Source organism: Euprymna scolopes, chromosome 43, assembly GCF_053919585.1.
Source record: "Euprymna scolopes isolate OS-2025 chromosome 43, ASM5391958v1, whole genome shotgun sequence".
Classification (NCBI taxonomy): domain Eukaryota; kingdom Metazoa; phylum Mollusca; class Cephalopoda; order Sepiida; family Sepiolidae; genus Euprymna; species Euprymna scolopes.
Window position 1 is genome coordinate 31,057,945 of NC_136524.1, and position 19,070 is coordinate 31,077,014.

The 19,070-nt window shown below is 32.7% G+C and overlaps 1 protein-coding gene across 7 annotated transcripts in view; it reads left to right on the plus strand.

Annotated features, from left to right (window-relative positions):
• The window catches only part of LOC145268270 (EH domain-binding protein 1-like), a 725,308-nt gene that overhangs the window by 150,567 nt on the left and 555,671 nt on the right, over positions 1-19,070 (plus strand). For all 7 annotated transcript variants that reach the window (XM_080123631.1, XM_080123633.1, XM_080123634.1 and 4 more), the window contains exon 7: positions 3,680-4,079. In XM_080123631.1, coding sequence (XP_079979757.1) covers positions 3,680-4,079 — 400 coding nt within the window. The remainder of the gene's footprint in view (positions 1-3,679; positions 4,080-19,070) is intronic.

Genomic DNA, 19,070 nt, shown 5'->3' on the forward strand with positions numbered 1-19,070 from the left:
TTGCCCCCAAAATCGTTCATCCATTCGTTTGTTTGTACTTTTCTTAATAACAATGCTTTGGACTTTTTGGAAATTTTGCACAAACATTAGTCATGGTAAAACTAAATTTTTTACTTGTGGAGGGGGATCTCACATGCTCGACTTGTTTCTGTTAGTTTTTGTAAGCATTTACTATTAAAAAAAAATTATGATTTTAAAATGTAAACAAATTTTTTTATCTTTGACTCATATTTTCCCCCATTAGGTCTGACCCCTCGCCTACTCCCAAATAACTTGCTTGCTTTTCAAAGATTTTTAGTATAAGAAAAACAAAAAAAAAAAAACAGCAGGAGCCATTAGTCATGCGTAACCTTAAACAAATAAAGAGAATAAGTAGGAGCAGTTGTCGTGTCTTGTCATGCCTTAATTTGTTGTACATAAATAGTATAACTGATTATTTATATAAAGTTAGATATGTATACGTGTATATATATATATATATATATATATATATATATATTTGCATGTACTAAACTAATTAACCGATCATCTTATAACACAATTGCTAAGTGTAATAATGTGAACTATTTTGGTTTCATTTAACTTTATTTAAAAGAGGCTCAAATTCAGATATCTCAATTTTTTTGTGAAATTTTAACAATAAGTACTAAGCATCAACTAATCAATTCACCAAATTTCTGTTTCTTTCTGGTATTTTTAAGGGATATAATATTAGCACAATCTTCCATTTGGAAATTCAAGTATTTCAGATTTGCATTAAATTTTATCCATTGTTATTAAACACCGATTAAATAGGATTCCCTGAGTTTCAATTTTCTAAGCGACCTTAAGCATAAGATTCGAATTTTAGACATTTTATACAATCATGTAATAGATTTTGATCAAAATTGGAATAAGAATTCTAGACATAAGGCTTTTATCATATTTTGATTTGAATCTTTGTTAGAGTACATTAAAGTGGTGCAAAAACTATTCTGTTCTTGGATAGGTATTTTTCTTGTTTAGTATAATTACATGGTATTCTATACCAGGGTTTCCCAAAGTGGGCTCCACAGAGCTCTGGGGCTCTGTGAGTGAGGCTGAGAGGCTCTGCAAGCCCTTTCTTACAGAATACCAAATTGCTTTATATGGAAAAATTAAACAGCTGCAGACATTTAATTGTTGATCTTTTTTTTTTTACTGGAAAAAGATATGATACATAACTATAGATGTAAAGATTTTCAGGTTGGTTCATAAAAAATTAAATAAAGAATAAATTAACAAAATATACAACAATTTTTGATTAATCAAAAACAAAAAAAATGGTTGCAAACATTATCATTAGTTAGTGTTAAATTTTGAAATTAATGTTTTTCGTATTTATTTTAGAAATTATCTTGTTAGTGCTCCGTGAAAAACCTTTGCCCTGCTCAGAGGCTCCATAATGTCCTGAGGTTTGGGAAACCCTGTCCTGCACTACAGAATAACTCATAGCATAGTTGAAAGGCATGACTAGAGGCCTATTGACAAGGCTCTGATTTCCAGATATTTGTGAAAAAGAAAATTAGGTGTGCTTGTGCATCAAAATGCTATATTAAAAAAAATGTAATTTAAGTAAAAATACTACTATGTAATTAGATTAAATGTCAAAATTAGTAAAAAAAAAAAGAATTCCGAAAATTTTAAAAAATGACAGCATAGAAAAATAATTATACAAAAAAAAAAAAAATTCATTGCATAATTCAGTTTTATCAGTTTTTTTTTATTGCATCTGATTCCATATGACAAAATGACTTATCTCCCTTGTTTTCAGTTATCTTTTGCTATTTCTAATTAAAAAATGTCAGATCTAAATTTTTCAAATGAGAGCTGATTGTTTATATTACTTGTTTTGATGACTTCTGGTCCAATCAAAACAAGTTATATAAAAAATGTCAGATGGAGAATATATGCTAGTAGATTTTTACTCAATCATTTTTCATGATTTAAATTTTTTTTTTACTGATTTCGATATGACATGTAATTATGTAATTGTTTTTTTATTTAGTACCAGAAATGAGCTCAACTCTTGTATTTGCTCATTTGGATTTGATCAGGGTTTACTTACTATGTTGATATTTTTTTTTAACTAAATGAGACAATTTTAAATAGTTTAAACTTTTTTTTATCACTCATCTTTTCTCTTTTACTCATGTTTTCTTTTTTACTCATCCTTTCATTTCACTCATTTTTTCTCTTAAACTAATTTTTTCTCTTTCACTCATGTTTTCCCTTTCACTCATGTTTTCTCTTTCAATCATGTTTTCTCTTTCACTCATGTTTTCTCTTTCACTCATGTTTTCTCTTTCACTCATCTTTTCTCTTTCACTCATGTTTTCCCTTTCACTCATGTTTTCTCTTTCACTCATGTTTTCTCTTTCAATCATGTTTTCCCTTTCACTCATGTTTTCCCTTTCACTCATGTTTTCTCTTTCACTCATGTTTTCTCTTTCAATCATGTTTTCTCTTTCACTCATCTTTTCTCTTTCACTCATGTTTTCCCTTTCACTCGTGTTTTCTCTTTCACTCGTGTTTTCTCTTTCACTCGTGTTTTCTCTTTCACTCATGTTTTCTCTTTCACTCAATTTTTCTCTTTCACTCATGTTTTCCCTTTCACTCGTGTTTTCTCTTTCACTCGTGTTTTCTCTTTCACTCATGTTTTCCCTTTCACTCGTGTTTTCTCTTTCACTCGTGTTTTCTCTTTCACTCGTGTTTTCTCTTTCACTCGTGTTTTCTCTTTCACTCATGTTTTCTCTTTCACTCAATTTTTCTCTTTCACTCATGTTTTCTCTTTCACTCGTGTTTTCTCTTTCACTCGTGTTTTCTCTTTCACTCGTGTTTTCTTTTTCGCTCGTGTTTTCTTTTTCGCTCGTGTTTTCTCTTTCGCTCGTGTTTTCTCTTTCACTCGTGTTTTCTCTTTCACTCGTGTTTTCTCTTTCACTCGTGTTTTCTCTTTCACTCGTGTTTTCTCTTTCGCTCGTGTTTTCTCTTTCGCTCGTGTTTTCTCTTTCGCTCGTGTTTTCTCTTTCGCTCGTGTTTTCTCTTTCGCTCGTGTTTTCTCTTTCGCTCGTGTTTTCTCTTTCGCTCGTGTTTTCTCTTTCGCTCGTGTTTTCTCTCTCGCCCATTTTTTCTCTCTCGCCCATTTTTTCTCTCTTGCGTCCTTTCTCTCTCTCTCTCTCTCTCTTCTCTCTCTCACTTATCCTTTCTCTCTCTCTCTCTTCTCTCTCTCACTTATCCTTTCTCTCTCTCTCTCTCATGGAAGGATTGAGCTTCACTCTCTGGTTCCTCCTTGTAAAACAGCCACAGCAAGAATTTATTTTCCTACCATAACTGCAAAGGACTTACCTTTCTTTCTTTGTGCATTTAACAATAGACTTTCCATGAACAAAGTCTCTTTCCATTCTACAATATGTTACAATGGGATGTGTTTCCCTGTGGACTACAATAGTATAAAAAATTTTCTCATAATCTTCATCATTCAACTGACATTTGATCTCATTAACCATTATTCTCAAGTAGATTTAGCCTTATTAAGTGGTGATTCACTAATGTATGTATGTGTGTGTGTGTGTGTGTGTGTGTGTGTGTGTGTGTGTATGCATGTATTGTCATACTTTTTCAATCTTTCTTTCTCTTTTAACATGTTCATCTTGCCTTCTAGCTCATGGATATCCTATGTATGGAGAAGAGAAAAGCTTGAATCCTTTTGAAGATGACATGAATGAATCTTTTGATTCAACAAATCCCTTCTCAGAAAAGGACAGTTTTGAAAATGCACCTGAAGAACCTTCTAACATGCATCTATACGAGCGCGATGAAAAGCAAAGACTGGAATCCCTTAACAACCGTAAAGTCTTGCCAAAATTACCGAAATCGAAGAATAAACATAACAAATCGGAAACTCTTCCTGCTGCCTTCAGGAACAAAAATGATGTCAACCAATATCCTAAGCTATCAGCAGATGCTGAATCTTTCCCGCATTCAAAATGTGAACGTATTCCAGTGACTGCAAAACCTGTTGCTAGATCCGTTACGCCTCCTCCTGTATCATCAGATCAAAGGTAAGAAGCTTCACTTATACATTTTTTTTTTTAATTGTAATTTTGCTCAGATTGAAACTATAGACGATTAAATATGCATTGCGGACAGTGAGATAGTTAGTAAAAATGATGATCACAAAAAAATTGCTGCTATTGCCGTTTCTTAAGTGAGTAAGACTTCTGCATCTCAACTGAGCTTCAACCTCTTTCCCACAGAAGAAACATTGCGAGTCTGTCTCCTCTTTATCATTATTTTCATGGCAAGTGCTCATCTGAGCTTCAAGTTATATCTCCCCTCCTGCCAAACTTTCACAAAAAAACACTCAATTAGCTACAATGACTATCAACAGATCCCCCCTACTCTCTACCTGTGCCCAAATCTAAACACTGTTTCCACAAATGTACCTACTTTCCTAGAACTGTTGACTTGTGGAAAGAAACTTTGTTCATGGAAAATCTTTGTTGTTGAATGCACAAAGAAAGAAAGCTAAGTCCTTTGCAGCTCAATCCTTCCATGGGAGAGAGAAAGGATGAGAGAGAGAGAGAGAAAGAGAAATGGAGGAGAGAGAGAAAGAGAGAGAAAGGATGAAAGAGAGAAAGGATGAGGGAGAGAGAAAGGATGAAAGAGAGAAAGGATGAGTGATAAAAATGTTTAAATTCTATTGGCCAGTTCAAGTCTAATTTAAACAAGTTCTTGTTGAACCGTCCCTTTAAATAATCAAATTGTATCCAACTGACGACACTACCATTTATGGTAGCACATCTAAGACAGTAAACGACCAAGTTCTCTCCAATTCTCTCTCCTCTGATCTTGAGCACGTAGTACAATGGGGTAAAGAGTGGCTGGTTACTTTTAATGCATCTAAAACCAAGCTTCTCTCTTTACATCATCAACATTCTGATCCACATCTGGCATCAATTGAAATGACTGGCTCTCGTCTTCAGGAGGCCTCAAGTTTTGACAAGCTTCTTGGCTTGACCATTACTCCTGATCTTAAATGGAACACGTACATCAAATCTGTTGCCAAGGCCGCTGGAAAAATGGTGGGATGTTTCTATCGATCCGGTAGATATCTCACTGCTGATGCTATTCTCTATCTATATAAGAGCCAGGTACGTCCAAGGATGGAATACTGTTGCCACATCTGGGCAGGAGCTGCTAGAAAGGACTTGTCCTGCCTTGATAGAGTTCAAAATAGACTTTGTAGCCTTGAATGCGAGTTTGTCTCTAATGTATCGTTATTTCCATGGAAAGTGTTCGACTGAGCTTCAATCTATGTTCCCTCCCCCCTTGCCAAACTTTCACAAGAAACACTCGTCTAGCTGTAAACACTATCAATAATTCCCTCCACTCTTTATCTGTGCCTAAACCTAAACGTAGATTCCATGAACAAAGCTTCTTTCTTAGAACTGCACGCCTGTGGAATTGTCTTCCGTTTTCCTGCTTTCCGGCTGACTACAATATTGTTGTCTTCAAGTCTAACGTAAATAAGTTCTTGATGAGCCGTTCCATATAAATTATCAAATTTACCAAATTTTCATTACAAATGATTACTATATTGTCCAATTTCTACTGTACACTCTTTAACCCTTATCCTTGAGTGGCCTCTTGGCCTTGATAATGTGGTGATGCCTATGTTAAACAAAAGCCAAAAAAAACTTACACCATTATCAATTACTACACTACCGCATTACATTAATCAATCCTCATCCCCGAGTGGCCTTCGAGCCTTGATAAGTGGTGACTCCTTGTAAAAAAAAACAAAACAAAAAAAAACAACATTCACAGCAAACACAATGTTTTTTTGTACACAACCACTGTCAACAATTTCTTCTGCTCTCTATCTATGCCTAAAACTAAACAAAAATTTCATACAAAAAAGAATTCTTTCCTAGAATTGCTCGCATATGGAATTCAATACCATGAAGCTGCTTCCCACTTCACTGCAACATGGTAGCATTCAAATCCAATGTAAACAAGTTCTTGTTGAGCTGTCCTCTTAAATAATGAAATTCTACTGGATTTTCAACATTTCTATGTTTACTGTGTTATCTCACTGACTACCTGACACTCATTGACCCTTATCCTCGAGTAGGCTTTGGTCCTTGATAAGTGGTGACTCCTTTGTAAAATAATAAACTCATGAAGATTCTGTATCAGGATTGTCTGATCTGAAAAAAGTTGTCCTTGTTGTTGAATTTTTTTATAATTTCGGGCAAACATTAGTCATGGTGAAAGTAAATTTTTGCCAGAACAGATTTTCTAGGATAACCCTGGTTGCTCCCCTAGGGAGCATTATATGGGTAAAAATGTGTCAAAATTTTTTGTCTGTTTGCACTTTTCTCAATAGCAACATCTTGAATTATTTTGAAATTTTGCACAAACATTAGTCATGGTGAAAGTAAATTTTTGCTAGAATGGATTTTCCGGAATAACTTTGGTCGCCCACCCCCATGGGGAGTAATGTAGGGGTAAAATTGCCCTCAAATCATTCATCTGTTCATTTGTTTGCACTTTTTCTCAATGACCACATTTTGAGTTTATTTTTAAATTTTGTGCCAAACATTAGTCATGGTGAAAATAAATATTTGACTTTCTTTTTGTATTGTTTGCCTTCTGACAATGACTGCTCAGATGTTGATGCTATATGCAGTAGTATTGATAATGCATTGTAACTTCATCCATTAAACTCCATCTTTGTTTTTGATAACTTTAATGCGCATCACTTTCTGGCTACCCCCCACCCATCACCCCACCCTCACTATAATAACATACGTCCAGCTGATGAAATCTGTTTTAAGTTTTCTCATGACTTGTCCCAAATTGTCATTTCCCCTACATGCTTTTCTGATAATGACTTTCATCAACCATCTTTACTTGATCTTTTTCTCACTTCTGCTCCTGAATTATGTTTTATTTCCTCTTCTCTTTCATTGGTTTCTTCTCATCATGCTGGTGTTGATGTTGAGATTGATTTTTCTTTTAAGTTTTTGATTGGTCGTCCAGAAGACGTTTAACTACAGGTGGGCTGATTGGGATGGGCTTTGCAGTTTCCTATATGACATTCCACGAGGTCGTATCTATCTGTGGTATGTCTCCAAATGATGCTGCAAAGAAGTTTTTTTGTTGGAGTTGACACCTTCATTCCTCATTTTTTTTTTTTTTTTTACTTTTGAACCCGTGCTTACATCGTCAGCAACTACTAATGTTAGCAATGATGACAAGGCGAGAATTGGAAGAAGATGGGAGAAAACAAAAAAAAAACAAAAACAAAAAAAAGACCAGGAAATAGCGTTTGGATTGGCAATTGTTTTCAAGTTATGAAGCATGTGTTTTCAGACATTTATCTTAATGATTTTGTTTAATTACATTTTGAACTTTGTCGGGCACTTAACATTTCAAGCCAGTTTTATCGACGTAGAGGAGGGATATTGTTTTCAGACCTCTCACTTCTCACAATGAATCACACCTGACATACAAAGACAACCATTTGGATCTCAAAACAAACATTTGCATCTTTTGAAAGCATTATCTCTTAAGGTTAACTCTCTCTATACAATTTTTGGACTAACGATGTGTAACACATCAGATCTGACAATTGTCAATCAATGAGATTAGATGTACAATTTTTCTCTTATAGGGGTCACCACTCCTGGATGAGGAAAAATGAAAAAAAAAAAAAAAAAAAATTATAAAGTCTTTTTCTTTGATAAGAATGGATGCTACTAAAAGTGTCCAAGAAAAAAACAAAACAAAATGAGTTTTGATATAATAATAAAAAAAAAAAAAAAATATAGCGTTACTTGGTTTTCTAAACTTTTCAAGGTACTTCTGTATTTACCAACATATGGTTTCCACAAAGTTACTAAGATATGCTTGGCTGCTATAAAAATAACTGGAGGTGGTTGATTGTGAAACGTTAAACAATTAGGAGAAAATTATAATGATAAACAGGAAAAACATGGAAATACAATAACTAAAATAACAAACATGTATCTAACCTAAACCCTAACCCTAACCTAAACCCTAACCCTAACCTAAACCCTAACCCCTAACCCTAAACCCTAACCCCTAACCCTAAACCCTAAACCTAACCCTAACCGAAACCCTAACCCTAACCCTAAACCCTTACCCTAAACCCTAACCCTAAACCCTAACCCTAAACCCTAACCCTACCCCAAATCTGACAATTTACTCACTTGAGAAAGTTTGTTGGTTGCATGAACTATGTAAATTGTTCAAAATAATGTTTATTTTCGATGTTTTTAAGGTGAGCATCTGAAGAGTAAGTGACTAAATATGCAGCAAAGACATAGTTTTGCCGACTTGTTAATCACGAATAAAACAATATTGTAATGTATATCTTGAGAAAACCGATTATAAATAGAAAAAACTTTTTGTGAACTATTTTATTACACTATATATTCTCTGGAATTACAAAAGATATTCATTGAGCTTGAGCTTTTTACCTTTATAAAAATTAAAAATACTTTTTAATCCATTATGATTGGTATATACTAATTGATTAACATTTTGAGCAAATTATTAATATATATTATGTTATCAAAGATTAAATCTTTAACAAAGCAAAACTTAAGATAAGAAAAGCTCAACACTATAAGGAGGAGCAAACAATAATATAATGAAAGGTGGGGAATAAAAGTTATATATAATTATTACCTCATCAGAATAATAAGGAAAAGTCAGGAGGAAATTAAAAAAAAAAAAAGAAACTCTTTAGGCCATGGCATTTTGAAGCTAAATGCTTCTCATCAGAAGAGGAGAAAGGGACAGAATTATACAACATTTAGATATGAAATGGGAATAAAAGAATAGGATAATAAGGTAAAAAATTAAAAGTAGGTACAATATATAAGGGTAAATCAGAATTTAGTATATCGTATATTTCAGCGTATAGGGTGACCATCAGATAAGATGAGGTACAAAATTGGAGCAAATTTTAATAAATTTATCATATATCGGTTGTATAAGATGACTACTAAATCACGAAACCATGTCTGTTTAGCCTAGGCTAGAGATTGCAACACCCGGTATCTTATGAAATACTGGTTTTTAAAGATGATCGTAACTTTAAGGGTCGTCTTATACAACGTAATATATGGTATATAGGTAATGATAAAAAAGAAAAAGCATTTAGCTTCGAAATACCATGGCCTAAAAAGTTTTTTCTTTTCCCCTTTACTTTTCCTTATTGTTCTGATGATATAATAAAGTTATATATAAGTTTTATTCCTTTTTTTTTTTTTTTCACACGGTGGTCACCACTTATCAAGGCCCAGAAGCCACACAGGGATAAGGGTTATTGCAAGTGCAGTACGTTAGTGTGGCGATTTAATGAAGTGTTTACTTAAGGGGGCGGTTCATCAGGAATTTGTTTCAGGTTGTAGTCAGATGGGAAGCAGGCAGACGGAACAGAGTTCCACAGGCGTGCAGTTCTAAGAAAGAAGTTTTGTTCATGGAATCTACGTTTTGATTTAGGCACAGATAAAGAGTGGGGAAAATTTTTGACAGTGGATTCAGCTAGACGGGTGTTTTTCGTAAAAGATTGGCGAGGGAGGACCAGAGATTGGAGTTCAGACGAGCACTTGTCATGGAAATAACGATAAAACAAAGACAGTCTCGCAATGTCTCTTTTGTGAGAGAGAGGTTGCAGGGAAGAGAAAAGGGCATCCCCCACTAAGCCATGAAGTCTATTTTGTACTCTGTCAAAGCAGGATAGGCTGTTTTTAGCAGCTCCTGCCCAGATATGGCAGCAGTATTCCATCCTTGGACGTACTTGGCTTTTATATTTATATATATAAACTTTGGTCCAATTTTTTATGTTTTGGTTAGATCCACAAACACTTGATACAGTGGTATCTGTTGTTCAATGCATTTCTCCTGGACTTGCCGGGCTGAAAAAATCATATCCATAATTCCTCTGCCAGACCTAAAGCCACTTTGTGACTCTGGAATAGCATTAGGAAAAACATCCTCCAGTAACCTGTTTAATGGAAGTCCTGCAAGAACTTTCCCAACAGCTTCCAAAAGCATAATCCCACGGTAGTGGTCACAAACATTCTTCTGTCCCTTTCCTTTAAACAGGGTCATCAAGACACCATCAATCCAATCCTGTGGAACAGGAGCACCTTCCCAGATTTCCTCAACAAAATCAAGGATAGCATTAGTAATATTCGCACCTCCAATCTTAAGGAGCTCTACCGGAACACCATCCAAACCAGGTGCCTTGTCACTGTTGATTTGTGCGATAGCCAACTGCACCTCAACTAGATTAGGCAAACAATCCATTCTAAATCTGATGTCACATTGTGGTAAGCTATCAATTGCATCAGCATCTACTGCTGAGGGATTGTGAAACACATCAGTAAAGTGCTCTTGCCATTTTTTCAAGATATTTTCTGGATCCTTAATGACAACGGAACCATCTTTCAACATCAGGGAAGATATTGAAGAGGTAGGAGGACAAAATACTTAGCGCAGCAGTCCATAAAATTCCTTCAAATTTTTTGTGTCAAATGCCTTTTGGATCTACCCCGTTATATTAATCCACCATTGGTTTTTCATTTTTCTTAGCTCACGTTGCAATGTGGCTTTGACCTCTTTGTAGTGTCGCAAATTAGTTGTATGATCAGAATGATCTTCACAAAGTAAAGATTCATAAATTGTCTGTTTATTCATCAGCAACTGATTAATTTCAAGATTGTTGTCGTCAAACCAGTCCTTGTTCTTATCCCTCTTGAAGCCAAGAACTTCAACACCAGCAGAATAAACCTGAGTCTTGAAATTCACCAATGTAACATCAAATGCAAGTTTATCAAGCTTTTCCACCATACTCTTTTGAACTTCAGGCAACTTTAACTTTGCGACATCAATACGGCTAGGCACCTTAACACCACTGTGATGAATTTTCTTACGGATTCGTAAATTAAACTTTCCTCTCACCAACTTGTGGTTGGTGTCACATTCAGCACTGCGCATGACACCAACAGTATATGCATGACACCAACCAACATGACACCAACAGTATATGCATCTCGAAGGTCGCGTTTTCGAGTTATGATGAAGTCAATTAGGTGACCATGCTTTGAACATGGGTGTATCCAAGTAGCTTTGTGCTTCAGTTTATGGCGAAAAAAGTGTTACAGATAACAAGATTAAATTCTGAACACAGTTCTAATAGCTTAAGGCCATTAGTATTCATGGTACCGATACCATAGTGGCTAAGAGCACTCCAGGTCTCATAGTCTTTCCCAACACGGGCATTGAAATCACCAAGAATAACAAGTTTTTCATTTATTGCACTCTGGACAGTTGGATGACGCTTTATCAAGAAGAGTGCGTACATTCCAACAGCATAAATTGAATTTTACCCCCTTTTTGAGATACATTTTTTTTCTTCCTGCTTACATGAACCACCATTAGCCGCAGGAAACTAACCAGTGATAGTATGACAAACAATTTTTAGTGCACCTTTTTCTGAAGACATTGGGTGAGCAGTGCTCTCCCTGAATAGGGCTGCTCAGTCACAGGAACCCCCACTGGAATTGGCCTGTCATGTGAAGGCACAACAACGATATTAAGATAGGGTTCCTGTCACCTCTGTGCAGATTTGTGACTGTGTACCTCCAACTGGTCAAGTCTGTACACGTTGCCATTCCTCCATCGCTATAGGACTTGCAATACAGATAAACGACAGATAAGATAGAGGAAGATAAAAGATAGATCTCAAGTAACATCTGTACATCGTTGTATTAAAGGGACAAATGCTTGTACGACACAAGTGCCACTCTCTAAGTCTCAGCAACAATAACCCAGTGACAAGCCATTGCAAGATGACTGGTAATTGCTTTGACCACAGATTTCTCATAAGAGTTGTCCTCTTCTAGAAAGATTGCCTCCACCACGGCTTACAGGAGCTCCTTTTACCCATGACTGGAACTTAGGTAGTTGGGCACCAGAGCATGGTCCACACGCTGGTAGGTCTTGAATGCCGCAGTCAACAGAACCTAAGCTCCTCTGGAGGTTTCTGTCAGGGTTACCTCACCCTTAACCTTTGGTTCAAAAACCTTATCCCAGAAGGCAATGGGGATTCAGTTTTCTAGCGCTGAACACTCGCCAGAGCCTCGTTAGCGTGGCAGAACTCACGACGTGCATGTGGGGATGATTAGATTGGGAGAAGCTATATATGACGCTAGAGCATTTGTGTGCTTTTATTTAACACACGCCCACACAAATCCTTGAGCTCCACATACATACATACATACATTTAAACAGACAGGTGAGATTTATATTAAAAATGTGTGTGTGTGTATGTGTGTTTATGAGGGGAATTAAATTATGCAAATTAACATTTACAAATTTACAAAATTTATTGTTCAAAAATAAGGAATACAACATACAAAAGATTATTTCCTTATTCCATGGAGTTTCAAAAATGTTTTCGGGCATTACAATTTTGAAAGTTTTCAATTTTTGAGAAAGCCAGCTGACCGGTTTTGCTCTCACTCAAAAGATACTATATCAAAGGAGTTTTAAAAGGGGAAGAGAGAGAGAGAGAGAGAGAGAGAGAGAGAGAGAGAGAGAGAGAGAGAGAAATCTGTATATATTTAAAATAAAAACAGTGTTATGGTGTGCATACATATTCAATGGAGGATGTATTGTAGTGAGTGATCACATCTAATCCTAATAAACACTCCCTCAGCTTACAAAAGGGTGGGTCACTTTAATCTAATGCAGATTGTCTAAGATTTTCAGATGATATATCAAGTGAGCGTGACTAGATGGTAAATGAGTCGATGCTGAAATGCCAAACTTTTTATAAAAAGGTCCATGATAGAAGACCCGTATGTATTGTTTAGAATGTTTGTTGAACAGAAACTTCCACTTCCAACTTTATTAGATGTGTTATTGGATTCTATTGTCCAGTTTCAACATCGTCCTATCCATGTAGTTGGCACTACAACTACTTTTAAAACCATAAATCAAATAGTGATGGCATGATTCTAATATAATTACCGATTCCATACTAAACTCACGATTCTGATACAATAAACGATTCTAATTCTGATTGTTAATAAATTTCTAAATACTTAACTATAGAGCTGTTAGTTTTTATGATTACCGTAAAAAAACAGGTGTTAAATGAGCAGATATTCTCTCAAGCATAAAAATAAAAACACTTGTGAAGGATGATCTATAGATGTTAGATTTATTGCTAGTTTGAATTAAATGAATACTTTTAATTTTATCATTACTATTAGCAGTGGAAGATTTTGTTTTAAACAAAATCAAAAAAAAAAAAAAAAGACTAAAACAGAATCATTTTTGGCATTGGAAAATAGGTACAAATTTTTCTGATACAAATTCCGATTAATCGTTCCAATACTAGCATCAAATTATTATTATGGTGGGGTGGGGTTGGGATAAAACGTCTTTTTGAAAGAATACCAACATTAAATAACAGTAAAAGGGTTAATATGCTGTAAAACAAAATAATCAAACCAAACACAATGAATAAATATTTGAAGATAAAAATAACTTGAAGCATAAAAAAATGTGCATTTTCCTAAATGACTGGATTTAACATTAAATAATATGAAAAGGGTTGATATGCTGTAAAACAATCAAACCGAACACCATGAATAAATATTTGATGATATAAAAAATTGTAGCATAAAACCTTTTTTTTTTTAATTTTTTTTTTTTTTTTTTTTTTACCAAAGTTACTGTATTAAGCATTAAATTTTTTTTAATTTCTTTTTTTATAATTACATTTTCACCCCAAACAAGGCACATTGCCACTTTGGTGTAGGGGCTACTATCAGGGGCAACAACTACTGGGGTACTATGTTGGGATTTGCGCAGCAAGATGTCTGTTTATGTTGCACTTGAACTTCTGCACGTCAGTAGAGTTAGGGAAGCAGGGACCTGGAATGGAATTCCAAAGTCTAGCGGTTCTGTGGAAGAAACTGCTGGAGTAGAAAGATCTTTTACATCTAAGGATCTCTACTGTGTGGGGGTGGGATTTAACAGCCTGTCGGGTTTGTCAAGGGTGTTCACGTCGTGGGGGCACAAGTGCTTGCAGTTCGTCAGAGCATTCACCATTAAAATACTTGTAGAACAGGCAGAGGGATACAACGTTTCGTTGATGGGACAGAGGCTGAAACTTAGATGCCAGTTCAGGGCCTATCAGATTGGCGACTCTTTTTTGAACCTTGTCAAGGAGTGAGAGACTAGTAGCAGATCCACCAGCCCAAATATGACAGCAATACTCCATACATGGGCGAATGGTGGCCTTATAGAGGTGCAGGATACTTTTGGGTGTTAGTAGTTTTCTAGCACGGTAGAGAGAGCCTACCTTTAGTAGTTGAATAAGTAACTTGAAAAGGATTGATGTGCCAGAAAGCAAAACAATCAAACCAAACTAAATCCCCCCCCACCTTAGACTGTGATTGTGGCTATTTTTATCAGTGAAGGGACTCAAATTGGTTTTGATAATTGATATGCTTACAAACAAAGGTGTCCTAAATTGTGAGATGACCATGACATAGGTAGGACAAGAAACTGAGGATATATAATACTTCTTTTTTTTTCATAGAAACAGCAACAAAAACAAATAAAGATGAAAACAAAACAAAAAAATCTAAAACTGGAGCATGTAGGGTGGAAAAGGTAAAAGAATGAAGAGAAACTTATGAAGCGAGGAAAATCTAGTAAATAATTGTTTGGATAGTCAGGAGATTGCTGATTGTCTGGCACGAAATACCTTTTTTTCTGGCTTGTTTTATCAGACTACTTTTATTATTTCAGGTGAGATTGTTCTAAAATATCTATATAGTATAAAACTCATGTATACTCAATGTTTTTTTTTTTATTTGGTGTATATACTCAGTCAGGTTAGAATGTTTGATTTGAAAATTTTAAAAAACTAAATGTTTTATAGATTTTTTTTTTAAATGATTAAAAATCATTTTTTTTTTTCTGAGATTTTCCTTAAGACAATTCTTTCAAAGACTTTTTTTTTTTTTTTCTTCATTTTGTTGGTGATATTAACCCCGAGGGGTCGGCCACTTATAAAGAGAGAAAAGGTGTATGTTTGATGTTGGTGATGATTGTTGTAAAGTTTGAATCGATGTGTGTTTGCATGATTGGTGCAAATTTTGAAGAGAGGAACTTGTTAACATTTTTGAAAACATTGTTCTTGTAAGTTTTAATAGGAAATTTAGAAAAACAAATAATGTTATACAATTTCTTTTTTTAAATGATCAAGATGTTTTTTTTGTTTTTTTTTTTAAATATTCATTGCTAATACAGCTATATCAAAGAAGACTTTTTTCTCTCTCTCTTTATTTTGTTGGTGATATTAACCCAAGGAGTAACTCCTCATGGAGAGAGAGAGAAAAAAGTATACATCTGATATTGTTGACGATTCTTGTAAAGTCTGAATCAATTTGTATTGTGTGGTTAGTGCAAATTTGGAATGGAGAAACTTAGTCATATCTTTAAAAACATTATTTTGTAAGCTAAATTTGAAAATTAAAAAAAAAAAAAAACAATTTTATGTAATTTTTTCTTATTAAAATCATTTTTTCTGAGACATTGGTTGTTTTCAAATTAAACTTAAAAAATAATGTTTTCAAAGAGATTGTCAAGTTTCTCTATTCCAAATTCTTGCAAGCCATGCAACACACATCACTTAAGATTTTACAAGAATCCTCAATAACATAAGATGAAGAGAAAAAAAAGTCTTTTTCTTTGAAAAAAGTTGCCTTAACAAGAAATGTCTAAAAAAAAAAAAACCCAAAACAGTGATTTTAATCATTTAATAAAAAAAAAAAATATAACTCATTATTTGGTTTTCTAAATTTTCAAATAAAACTTGTGAAATATTGTTTTCTAAGATATGACCAACTTTTTCTATAGGAGGAAGCTCGTTCAACCCACTTAGGGTGAATGTCATACAATAACAAACAATGAGATGTTAGAAAGGGTACTTCTGCATGTCAGTGACATATTAGCAACAGAGACGAGTTATTGACCCCTGTTCTTTGAAAGAGAACTGATGTCTAGCAGCCATTATATGAACCTTAAATATAAACAAATATTTACGAGAACGCAAAAATATATAACAAAATAATACAAAATATGAAAATCAAAACATTTATTGTATAAAAAAATGTATCAAAATATAAGTTTGATCTATTAATATAATTTCTTTTCAATGAGTGATTCATAAGGTATGTCCAAGGATGGAGTACTGTTGTCACATCTGGGAAGGAGCTGCTAGAAAGGACTTGTTCTGACTTGATAGTTCAAAATAGACTTCGTAGCCTCGTAGGAGATGTCCTTTTCTCTTCCCTGTTACCTCTATCTCACAGAAGAGATGTTGCGAGTTTGTCTCTGCTGTATCGTTATTTTCATGGAAAGTGTTCAACTGAGCTTCAGTCTATGGCCCCCGCCTTGCCAAACTTTCACAAGAAACACTCGTCTAGCTGAAAACACTATCAATAATTCCCCCCACTTGTTATCTGTGGCCAAACCTAAACGTAGATTTCATGAACAAAGCTTCTTTCTTAGAACTGCACACCTGTGGAATTGTCTTCCGTTTACCTGTTTTCCAGCTGACTACAATATGGTTGCCTTCAAGTCTAACGTAAACAAGTTCTTGATGAGCCGTCCCACTTGTTAACAAATTTACAGAATTTTCATTACTAACGATTACTATATTGCCCAATTGACTCTTAACCCTTATTCTCGAGTGGCCTCTGGGCCTTGGTAAGTGGTTATGCCTATGTAAAAAAAAAAAAATAAAATAACTGAAAATAAAATAATAAATATAAAAACACAAAACATTTATAGATTGTTTTTAGAATTGTTTTTTTTTTTACAATAAAGTTGTAGAAAAATGCAGCAAAATATAATTTTAAAAACATGAAACATTTTTTTTAATTATCTTTTTTTATGGTAAAGTTGTATAAAAAATGCAGCAAAATATAATTTCAAAAACATGAAACGTTTTTTTAATTATCTTTTTTTTATGGTAAAGCTGTATAAAAAATGCAGCAAAATATAATTTTAAAAACATGAAACGTTTTTTTAATTATCTTTTTTATGGTAAAGTTGTATAAAAAATGCAGCAAAATATAATTTTAAAAACATGAAACGTTTTTTTAATTATCTTTTTTATGGTAAAGTTGTATAAAAAATGCAGCAAAATATAATTTTAAAAACATGAAACGTTTTTTTTAATTATCTTTTTATGGTAAAGTTGTATAAAAAATGCAGCAAAATATAATTTTAAAAACATGAAACGTTTTTTAATTATCTTTTTTATGGTAAAGTTGTATAAAAAATGCAGCAAAATATAATTTTAAAAACATGAAACGTTTTTTTAATTATCTTTTTTATGGTAAAGTTGTATAAAAAATGCAGCAAAATATAATTTTAAAAACATGAAACGTTTTTTTTAATTATCTTTTTTATGGTAAAGTTGTATAAAAAATGCAGCAAAATATAATTTCAAAAACATGAAACGTTTTTTTAATTATCTTTTTTTTATGGTAAAGCTGTATAAAAAATGCAGCAAAATATAATTTTAAAAACATGAAACGTTTTTTTAATTATCTTTTTTATGGTAAAGTTGTATAAAAAATGCAGCAAAATATAATTTTAAAAACATGAAACATTTTTTTTAATTATCTTTTTTATGGTAAAGTTGTATAAAAAATGCAGCAAAATATAATTTCAAAAACATGAAACGTTTTTTTAATTATCTTTTTTTTATGGTAAAGCTGTATAAAAAATGCAGCAAAATATAATTTTAAAAACATGAAACGTTTTTTTAATTATCTTTTTTATGGTAAAGTTGTATAAAAAATGCAGCAAAATATAATTTTAAAAACATGAAACGTTTTTTTAATTATCTTTTTTATGGTAAAGTTGTATAAAAAATGCAGCAAAATATAATTTTAAAAACATGAAACGTTTTTTTTAATTATCTTTTTATGGTAAAGTTGTATAAAAAATGCAGCAAAATATAATTTTAAAAACATGAAACGTTTTTTAATTATCTTTTTTATGGTAAAGTTGTATAAAAAATGCAGCAAAATATAATTTTAAAAACATGAAACGTTTTTTTAATTATCTTTTTTATGGTAAAGTTGTATAAAAAATGCAGCAAAATATAATTTTAAAAACATGAAACGTTTTTTTTAATTATCTTTTTATGGTAAAGTTGTATAAAAAATGCAGCAAAATATAATTTTAAAAACATGAAACGTTTTTTTTAATTATCTTTTTATGGTAAAGTTGTATAAAAAATGCAGCAAAATATAATTTTAAAAACATGAAACGTTTTTTTTTAATTATCTTTTTATGGTAAAGTTGTATAAAAAATGCAGCAAAATATAATTTTAAAAACATGAAACGTTTTTTTAATTATCTTTTTTATGGTAAAGTTGTATAAAAAATGCAGCAAAATATAATTTTAAAAACATGAAACGTTTTTTTTAATTATCTTTTTTATGGTAAAGTTGTATAAAAAATGCAGCAAAATATAATTTTAAAAACATGAAACGTTTTTTTAATTATCTTTTTTTATGGTAAAGTTGTATAAAAAATGCAGCAAAATATAATTTTAAAAACATGAAACGTTTTTTTAATTATCTTTTTTATGGTAAAGTTGTATAAAAAATGCAGCAAAATATAATTTAAAAAACATAAACGTTTTTTTTTAATTATCTTTTTATGGTAAAGTTGTATAAAAAATGCAGCAAAATATAATTTTAAAAACATGAAACGTTTTTTTAATTATCTTTTTTTATGGTAAAGTTGTATAAAAAATGCAGCAAAATATAATTTTAAAAACATGAAACGTTTTTTTAATTATCTTTTTTATGGTAAAGTTGTATAAAAAATGCAGCAAAATATAATTTTAAAAACATGAAACATTTTTTTAATTATCTTTTTTTATGGTAAAGCTGTATAAAAAA